This window comes from Oculina patagonica, chromosome 1 (assembly GCF_052425735.1).
Source record: "Oculina patagonica isolate OP01 chromosome 1, crgOcupat, whole genome shotgun sequence".
NCBI classification, from domain to species: Eukaryota; Metazoa; Cnidaria; class Anthozoa; order Scleractinia; family Oculinidae; genus Oculina; species Oculina patagonica.
Window position 1 is genome coordinate 26,430,854 of NC_135758.1, and position 10,818 is coordinate 26,441,671.

The following is a 10,818-nucleotide window of genomic DNA, read 5'->3' on the forward strand; positions in this document are numbered from 1 at the left end:
GGGTGGTAATCTTAAATGACATGTCAGCTGTCGGGAAACCCTGTACGAATTTATTAGGGCGATTGGCCCGTCTCTTATTTCATCAAAGCTTCTTTTCCGCCGTTCAATCAACAATTACTGACACTCTGAGCGAGAGTTATCTCGCTGTACTTCATGGTTATAACTTTCCTTTACTTCCTGAGCTGTCGGAACTTTAAGTACAACCTATCTTTATTTAAACTATCGCACTAGCATAGCATTAGCCTACAGGAAGGAAATTGAAGAGATTTTCAATAAGGATAGCCAAGTATTAGCGGAACATTTCCAACAGGTTTTGAATATAACTGGTCCTTGGCGTTTTCCTATGTTAGATATTGTTTGCTTTAAATTAAGATTTCTGGTCTCGATAAATGATGGCCTTTATGTTATTGTACCGTTTGCCCAGTCTTTAAGACATAGGGAATAAGACACTTAATTCACGTGGCAATATTCTTTGCTAATATAAATTGCTCTTTGCACGCAGCCGAATTTAGACGCATGTCTACCATCTGCGACATTGCAAGCTAGGGCGTAACACAACTATTTCGGCCTTTAAATTTGCCATGACCTGCCTTCCAGCTTCCAAGCACCAGCCCAAATACAATAACTCTCTCTTTTTTAACTTGTTTCCGTTTATGAAAGAAAGTAACACATGAACAGCTCTTCCAGAAATTTAATGTTGCATATAATGCTTTTTGCGAATGGCAAATGGAGTAAAGAGAGTGGCGCATAATTTTGTTTGAGTGCCCATCAACTGTGTGCAAACTGTGTGAGTGTACACTGTTTGCAATAGTGCTCTGCATCTAGCCATTTCTTTGAAATACAAAGGTTGTTTCCTATGGGCAAAAAGCTTTACAATTATTAACGCTGTTGTATTAGCTCCTTTTTAGGAGGCCATAATGTGGTCAACAGGCAGGATTCCCGCCATTGACAATTGATTTACAGCGAGTAATTCATAAATACAAAAGAGGTAAAGTAATGTATAAGCCCCTTTCTTTCGATTTCCAAAACAAAACCGGTTAAGTTGAGTCTTTGAGACCATAAACATATGTGTGTGATGCTACACGACTACTGTGGGGATTAGGGGTGAGGTAGTCGATAATAAAAGACTCGGGCCAGGAAAGCACGCGATGAACCATTCTAGAGTTAGCGATGAATAGCCAGATGATCAAGACCCTTTTTACCTATACCTTCGCCGATCAATAATAAAACAATATCCTTAAGAATTGTTCACGATTTTTAAAGCTTTTGAACAACGCCCTTTCCCAGAAAAAGCTACTAATCTAGGTCTATTTCATCGCGAATGCTTTTGACCGATGATTTTTTTTTTATCATATAAATTCCGACAAGTATGGGAGTTTTTTGTAAATAAATGTTGTTGTAATTCTATTAATGTACAATAAAGGAAAACAAAATACACGAAAACGTTTTGAATATATACTTTAAGCACTACTGTCTTAAATCCTATGCACATCGGTATTATTTGCATAAATTGTTTAAAAAAACCCTCATAAAATCAGCTATTTCAGTTTATTTACGGTTACTGTTTACTTTATTGTTAAGGGCCCACTGACGGATTTCTCGCGCGTTGCTAAGGTGCCAAAAGAGCGCGCGCTGTATTGCGTGTACGGGTTACTCACGCTATCAGTACGCGCCAGATGTGCAAAAAAATTTCCTTTCGAGCACTTCTTCAAACTCGCCAAATAAGATGAAACAATAAGAACTACCGAAAAACTTCCTGACTAATAGTTGACTTCACATCTGAGAATCAGTCAGATTAAATTGAACCAGGAAAAGCAGGTTTTTTACACATGCAAATAATCTCAAAAGGGTACGCGTACAACTAGCGCGCGCACTGTTCTCTTGTCAGATGAATTACGCATGCGTTAACAAAATGATTTCCGGTTTGCAGAAAAAATCTAAATACTTGGCGGTCTTTTATTTGATTCACTTTTTTTCGACGTTATATTTTTCCGACCTGGGTCGGGAACATAACTAAGTATTCATTTGCTTAAATCATTTTTAATAAAAATTTTATGGACAAATCAATATTTTAAATCTCTCTAAAAAAATTATTTTCCATAATGAAATGAAACCCATACTTACCAAGATACAAAAACAAATAAAGATCATGACACTATGAATGATTTTCTGATAACATGCAAAACATCAAAAAGTTAAGACTTTTTCTTTATTGGTCACGTGATCATGGGCGTGGCCCGATGACGTCATATTTATGTTATGGACTTAGTAAAAGATTCAACCATAACTAAACAAGAAAAATTGCTAAAACTATATAACCGTGAATGTCCCTAGCAACGGGTCCAAATATATACGTCAGTGGGCCCTTAAATAAGGTTCAATTGGTACAAGCAACTGATGTCTTACTCACCGGAAAAAAAAGTGAGCCGTTCGTTCTCGAGTTTCGTATTGGCCAAAAGCCCGCCAAAGTAACAAATTACCAATTACCACTGGAATTTGTGAGTTCCTTTTTTCCGTACTTCAAGCGGCAATGTCTAATATCCCACAGCAAAACACCGAGTTGACGTTTTTCATGGTCAAATACTGGTACCAGTCGGAAATTGGGCAACATACCGTATGGGTTGTTGATTTTACCTGATTTACTTGATTGTTGATTTTTATGATCTATATTGTACAAGTATTGTTCTATTTGTTGAATATATATCTTTCTCAAAAACAAAATATTTATTTCACGCTCCTGGTGAGCCTTTCTGTTACCAAAATGCACGTTGTATGGTAATTCTCAGTGGCGTTTTCGTTTTCGTTTTTTTTTTTTTTTTTTTTTTTTTTCATAAGAGACGACTGAGGACTAGTCAGATGTAAGGGATCGCACCGAATATGTGACTGCATATCGGGCCGGGTGTTCCCTTATTTAAAGTATCAAACGAAATACTGTTAAGGCGTTGCCTTGACGATCGTCAGTTTCTCTCTAGGGCTGAAGATCGATTTATTAATTTGCCTTCCAGTTTTCTTTTTGCTCGTTGTTGGCTTATCTTTTCAAGACCTTCAAAGAAATAATTTATGGAGTCTCTTCCCAGTTTACTTTGTGATTTGATGCTTCTAAGAACAGGCTAATAGCTCGATGTATATGTTTAATCAAAAATTAGATAGTTTGGTGGAAGAATCACGCGGGCCAAGTATAGAGGGGTGTTTCATAAAAAAAAATTAAATAATAGAAAAAAATGTTTTCCTTAAAATTAACAGAAGATTCGTAAACTAAATAAATATTTCTTTTAAATCAAGTGGACTGAGATGTTTGCATCGAATAAAGGTTAACACGCATTCAAAAGAAAATATGCAGACTTTTTAATTTTCATCGTTTTAATACTTTAAAGACAATTGAAATATTACATTATAATTCAAATTAAAATCAGGGGTCCTTTTTTTCTTCGTCGACGCACCTTGACGCCTTCTTTACCCTACTCAATTAAACTGCAAACATAAAAAGAAATTTTTCACATTAAAGTGAATCCGTTTGATAAAGCTGTGTAATCTGCTGTCTTACAATATGTTGTCAGATTTCACGTAATGCAATAATCGTATACAACCGCTAAATCAATGCGTGTAAGAAAAACACTAACATGCATGAAAGCTAATCATTTACCATCACAAACAGCAAGACAAGTAGCATATTGAAATTGTCTGAAGCACGTTGTATTACCAATAACCCACATGTTTTTTGAAGTTACAAGTATGCTTGCAGAGCTTACTGAGACCACTCACAAGAAATAATGAAAATGATTTACATTTCAACAAGTTAAAACTCGAAAGTTTGAGTCAAAGAAGGTCTTAATTAAAAGAATGAATGGCTAAACACCAGTGAGATGTCATTGGAAAATTGTGAGTTTAATTGAGGCAGATAGACACAAGGATATATAAGTTATGCAACATACCTGTCTTGGACTTAGTAATTCCACAAAAGCCCATAGGGCAAGCAATTGTTTTTCCTAGCTTGTACACAAAGAAGCGCCCGCAGTCTCGGAGCTGGATATCTTGTGACCATTGACAGCAGCTCGATCCCCAGCGGAAACATACCTTTCCACTTACAACCCCGTCCATCATTTTAGGATGGGCGGTGCTTAGCCAACCAGTGACCACAGTTCCACATTTCCCGGATGGAACACTGCTACAGGAGGAAGCCATTTGATCTCCAGCGGGGTTTAAGAAACGGTACCACCCAGGTGGGAGGCTGTTGTCACAAGATGGCGAGCTTCCAGTGGGAAGTTGGTGACTTGCAGAGCGACTTGCTGAGTTAAGTGTGGAGTAGTTTATACACTCTTGTTCTAAAAAAAAATTAATAGTAAAAACAACATGATTGTAAGGCGGCTCGATGACACAATACAACCAACAAACAAACAAACAGACCACGAGGATTAACAGGTCTACTAACCATCTCCTGTATGTCTGTAGACCATATTGGTGAATGATTTGCCGACGTAACCGGTGCATTGAGAAGATTTTCCATATCGGTCGTACGTCAGAGGGGCAGTCTCGCCACTCCAGCATTCCCCATAAAACTGGACACTACAAAATTAAATTAATTGTAAATTGATTGCATCGTGAATGAGTTATATGTGAACATTAAACAACATTAAACTGGCCTTCATACATTACAGATCTAGAGGACAAGTTGCACTAAATAATCTTCTCAGCCAGGTATGCATTCATCTAAAGGAAGGCCTCCGATTCTTCTATGTGTATGCTGTCCTTGAAACTGCCGCAGTTGCTTTCTTAATATACCAAAAAATGTGGCCTTTCAGTAGAGGTTAGGTTATAAAGAGAACAATGATTGAAACCTACAAAAGGTGGTCAGAGGTTAGCGAGATGGTCTGTTTAAAGTGGTTGCCCTAAAAGAAAATACAAAGCTTGGTATCTGGTAGATCTGGCAAATTGGATTACTTCACGACTAGAAGTTCACTTTCACATTGGCCTTACTTTGAAATTTATCATTTATTAGTTTACCTGAAATACATGTAATTCTTTTTCTTTGCTACTTGTGCACATTTGTCCACAATATAACTTAGATCATCCTTGCTCCAGTCTATGTTTCCGCGATAGTTGGCGAGTAATTTTGGAAGAGCTCTTTGTCCAGGACCATCATTGTCCTTAAAGCACCCGACTTTAACGTACTGAGATGCATCTAAAGAAAAAAAGAACAATTTAGTGCCAGATCAATGTTGCTCTCTCATTATTTTTATAAAGCCGAACGCTAAGACGCTAGAAGGGGCATCAACAAGAACGGTAATCGTAATTCAACGTCTCTGTTGTTTCTGCAGCAGCCATGTGGCAAGAGAATAAAAGCAAAATTGTTTTCCTGAAAAAGTGCATCCCAGGAGCAACAGTACTATTTCAGTTAGTCTACTCGTTTGTTACATGTATAGTATACTAAACACAATTGCTGGATTCTGATTGGACGAAAGCGTTACAACTAATCCCAAATTTTACAAGAAGTACCTATAACTCTTCTTTACGAAGTTGATACAGTGAATTAGTGGATTTCTGAAGTTTAACCGAAGGCTAACGAAAAGTTCCAAAGTTAACCTGAAGTAGTTTGGAACTATTTCGCTTACCAACTGAATGACCATTCTGATTGACTCAACTATACTCGTAATTTTGTCCAATATACTATAAATAAAGAATCGACGACCTTGTAAAATTCGTAATTGATAGGTATCGTGATGTTTTAAAAAACTCAAATTGCACTTGCTTATACTGGTCGTGCGATTTTGACACACTTCAAAACATCGTACATAGTAATCAAATGCTGTACTCGAGGTCGGGCAAATTACGATTTTTATACCAAACTTTTAATTCGCGGCATTCATTTTGATTAATGGTGAATAAAACGGGGCTCACATTTTCGTCAAAAATACTTATTCAACCAGGTTAACAAAATAAAAGATAAAGTCGTTAGTTTTTTAAGGAAAGTGTTGTGCTACGTCCGCGAGCGAGTTGATTATCAACAGGTAGTTGGCAAAAGCAAATGAACCGCTCTAGCAAACTTTAAAAAAGCTGATGTTTTGCCGTTCGTCGGAGGGCTAATGCTCAAAATACAGGAAGTTGATAAAGGCTGTTTAATTTTCATTATCAACCTCCTGTTGATAATCAGTGTTCCACTTCACTTGCTTGCCGATGCAAAAAAAAAAATGTTTCTGTAACAAGGCTGGCAAATTTGAACTGGTATAGCATATTTTACTGACAAGCGCTTTACCAATTAAGGTTGACAAAACGGTAGGGAACTTAGTGCACTTATACATTATGTTTATTCAATGATTTTGGGAGATTCTCTACAACTAAATACAAAACCACCGAAGCAATAACGAGGCAAATTACTTGTCTAAACCTGTTTGTGTATTCGGTGAATTTATTTAATGAGTGATTTTTGTATTCTTTCGAATTACATCATGAATATTATTCCGTCGCCTGGTTTCCAAGGGGAACGAGAATAGTCTGAAGACGTTTACTAATTCAGGTAAGTTTTTCCGATGCCTCTTCAATGGTAAAATTATATCGAGTCATTTTTTTTCTTTACTTCGAAACCTCGGATCAATTCCAATATCAAGAAATCTCTGATGGAAACGGGAGTATACGAGGAAGTCGAGATCAGACTTCATTCCCTTTCGAAATTTTCAACCGATGTCAAGACTACCTCGAATAATATTAGATTAGTATTCGTTCCTAACTTTGTAAACAGAGTATAGTATTTCTCAAAACAATACTTGGTCGAAACTGATGTGAATAAATATCAACAGGTTTAACTTCTCAAATAAAGCATTACCAAATTACTTTTGTCTCACTCGGACAATATCTAAAAAAATCCTTCTTTTGTTTCACTCGACAATACTATTGAAACTTAGTAGAGTGCGAGGCACGAGATCAGCCGCGAATTCATTAGGCGATCAAACTCAAATAGAAAAAGTTCAAATGCTTCTTATTTAATTAAATAAATTCAAATACATCAGTTAAGCACCTGCTAGATATTATAGGGTTTAAAACACAGAAACATACCTTTTTATGAATTTTAGCTTTTGATATTCGGACCAACAAAGTACAAAACTATTGACGTTACAGAAAGGAAACATTTAAATTACAGACTTTTCGTCTGACGTAGGAAAATTCTCTCGTGGGATGCTAATGTCTGTCAAAGTTTTATAATTGCGGAAAGACAGCTGTAGTAGCCTACATCTTCGAATTTATTCATAGTTTATATAACTGCCTTTAGGGGTTTTGACCATGTGCAGTGTTCATGATTTAGTTCATCTTCGGTCCATGCCGAAATTAATCTCAATGTGAGAAATGTAATGCTAAAAATAAAGGAAGAAAAAAAAACATGTTACTCATAATCTGAGTAACAAGCTAAACTTTTCTAAATATTAAAAACACACACACACAAAGGGGTGAAAATCATCGCGACTACTTGTTAAAGACGTTATTTACCCCTTCAAAAGAGAGAAAGTTAATTTCCGAAGAAATAATCTTCAAGTTTTACTAATGCTTACTTAGGGTGTCATAACACTGTCACGACAAGTAAAGTCGCATTTCCATTTTTACGAAGCTGTTTTAAACACTTGAAGGACTGGGCCAAATTACTAAGCTTAAACACATAATTATTAAATAAAATTATTTCCCAAACCTGTTAAGCTGTTAGGAAATCCTATGAAGAAAAAAACGGCTAAAACGAACAGCAGCAAGCTCATTCTTGGTAGCAGTTATTGCAGACTGTAACACAAGCGAAGTAAAATGTCAGCGACAGGTGTCGACTTTGGGCTTTGTGATGTGGCAACCGTGAATGACTTGTCAACAGCTCTCAGTAAACCTAGTGAGAATAATCCATTTGATTGGCTGAGAAATTTCCGACATTGAGACGTCTTTCCGCCCGTGGGTCGACAAGAACTTTTCATTGTAAGCAAAGACGAATATCGATTTTGACGTTTATAACTTTGCTAACTTCCTGGATGCCGGAATTTGACCTAAGAATTGTCCCTTTGTTTCAGCTTAAGCACTACACGTACACGAAATAGATAATATATGTGTTCTACTGTAGAAGAAACTAGAAGTAAAGTTAGATTTCCGCAGTTATGAATTCTGATTGAGCAGTTCTAAAGAAAAAATATTCAGGCTCTAATCAAAAGCTTGGTTTGAAACCAATAATTTAATGAAACATTTTTGAATTAAAATTCCGTTCAAAATTTTAGCTCAATGTCTTTTGGCGTATAGAATTTCGCGTGCATTGTGTATTTTATGAATAATTATAAAAAAGCATTAACCATGATTTGTGAAGCTTCATTGTAATTAGCAATTAAAAGGGTCCTACTTAGCGTCCTTTGTTCTAACAAGAGACACGCTAGGAAGTGACGAAAGTACGAAAGAAGAGTAGGAGGAAGAGACGTGTGCGAATATATTTTTTACGTCTACCGTTTGGGTGCTCTCATGTCACTTCCTAAGTGCTCATAGCATAAAGCACAGTTGAAGATTTTTTTGCAACATATTAGCACTTAATTTTTTCAAGAAATCTGATCATTTTTTTTTTTTCTTTTTTTTTTTGCGAGAAAAAAAAAACAATAAGCTATCGATGCCGCTTGCTGATGCAGAGCAACATCATTTCTTATACAGCACGATACAATATTATGCTCTTTTATAAGACGAAAACAATAAAAGTGATATGTAACCAACGGGCGGGGAAACGGTGGAAGGAGGATCAATTCTGCCTAGAAATTAACTTCTATTTTTGCTAGAAAATAAATTAAACAGTGTATGAAACATTTACTTAATGCTTATAGGTTGTATGGGCAATCGGACGGCGACTGACTGGGGTAACACTTATAGTGAAGAAGAGAAAGCATCACAATCGAATTTTTCCTCAGTGTCGCACCACATCCTACTGCTTTATCTAGAAAAAAAACAGTTAACACCGCTGTGGGAGGGACAAGCTTGTTGTCAATTATATCTTATGTTATTTAGTACTAAGTTGCTGAATAGAACTGAAAGTTTGCATTTCGTTTGTGAATTTCACGGCTAATCCAGTTCGCGGCTACCCGCGTCAGGGTTTCTTAGCTAACGTCTATCTGCAAGCCACGCGTGCCTACGCCAGCCCTACATTTCGTTCTGAATTTCGCTTCGAAATTCTCTAAAAATTCGCAACTTCCTTCGCGAACTTCGCAAACTAACTAACCACTTCAAATCAAATCAAAAAATACTCGTTCCCAAAATCAAAATATCACATGCACGCAAAACACGGAATTATTAAAAGTTACTTTGCCACGTGCATTTAAGCACGAAAGACACGACATAGTTCGAAAACTGTAACAAATGTTGCAACATTTGTTATGAAACACATTTCATGATGTATGTATACATACATTTAGCTTATTCAGTCAGTTTTTTTTTAATTTCAATATAAATTATTTTAACGTATTTACATGTAGAACAACGAATTGGAAAACAAGTACTGAAATGTAGACTTTGAAAAAAAGTGAAGGTTAAATTGCAATTTTAAAATTTAAAATGTCTTTTTTTTGCTTATAGCTGAAGATTTGCCCAATATATGTAATATATAATATTTCTATATTCTCTACCTGGCATAAATTCATAGTTTCGTCAAAATGGAGGGTACGAATCCCTCCAAAATTGTGCCATTTGCTTTCTTCGTTGCCTTACTGGTATGTAATTTTAACATAACAATGTGAACTAAATCATGTAGCGAATTTATCTTACCTGTATTCACAGTTCCCTCGTCACTAAGAGTCTGAGACGCCGCGAAGACTCGTGAGATATGGTTAAGTAGAGTAACGTAATTCGAACTTATCGAACTATCTCGAGAACTTAACTGCTGGAAAATAAACATAGTAATAACCTTAATTATAATGGGGACGGCGTGGCGAGATATCCATAAAGATTATCTCGACTGACGAAGAACATTATGCAAAAGACAAATATAAGTATTTTATATCTCTTTTCCGAAACAAATAAAGCTAATGTGTTATCACACGCTTATATAATGAGCGATGCATTTCGTACCTCTAAACACATTTAATTGAAGTTACCAATTTCTTCCTTTGTCTTAGTTGCAAAATATGGAGGACACAGTTGGTCTAAATTTTCTTTTGCCAATGGATTCATGGATACTTTGAAAAACCGTTTAACTTGAGTTGTTCCATTTAAGGGTCACTTTTTCAAAGTTTCCGGAAGTTAGTTTTTCTCAAAGGCACTAAAGTCACTATCTTTAAGACGTACGAATTACTCTCATCGAAGAAAAACTGAAAGTGATAGTTTATTGTAGTCAACCAACAAACAGGTAACTGTGAACCAAACAGGATTAAGAAATTAAAACTGAGATCGATTAAAAACAACAAACTTAAAATATCCTGCCTAAGAAAAACGTGTTCGTGGTCACGTTAGGGACGCCTATGCTAATTGTACAATCGCTCGAATTACACAGAGATTACGCGATAGCTGTTAAATACGTGATTGCTGTTAGTGAAGATTATGCGATGGCTTTTAGCGGTTAGCCGCTGTTAGTTTTTTTGAGGTAAGTGGTTAGTTAGCTGTGGTTATGGGTTTATTTCCTCAGGGTTTACAGACTAATTGGGTGTTCCTTGTTTTAATATATGTTCATTTATTTTGCTTTCGTTAGGGGAATGAATTCATGATTTCGTGAGCCATTTTACCTATAGCGCGCGCTTTCCCAAGTTGGTAGGAGAAGCATCTCAAGTCCCCCTTGTCCTCATTTTCACGATTATGCTGGATTTCCACTGACGCGTAACGTGTGCTTACTGTGGG

At 36.3% G+C, this 10,818-nt stretch overlaps 1 protein-coding gene across 1 annotated transcript; it reads right to left on the reverse strand.

The window, feature by feature from the left end:
- Positions 1 to 3,337: 3,337 nt before the first annotated feature.
- Positions 3,338 to 9,829, reverse strand: LOC144643605 (oncoprotein-induced transcript 3 protein-like). The gene is made up of 6 exons (XM_078502913.1): positions 9,754 to 9,829; positions 7,673 to 7,855; positions 5,002 to 5,179; positions 4,430 to 4,563; positions 3,933 to 4,322; positions 3,338 to 3,471 (listed from the first exon to the last, which is right to left on the reverse strand). The coding sequence occupies exons 2-6, from the start codon at positions 7,734 to 7,736 to the stop codon at positions 3,467 to 3,469; spliced, it is 771 nt and encodes a 256-aa protein (XP_078359039.1). The 5' UTR covers positions 7,737 to 7,855; positions 9,754 to 9,829; the 3' UTR covers positions 3,338 to 3,466.
- Between the last annotated feature and the right edge of the window lie 989 nt (positions 9,830 to 10,818).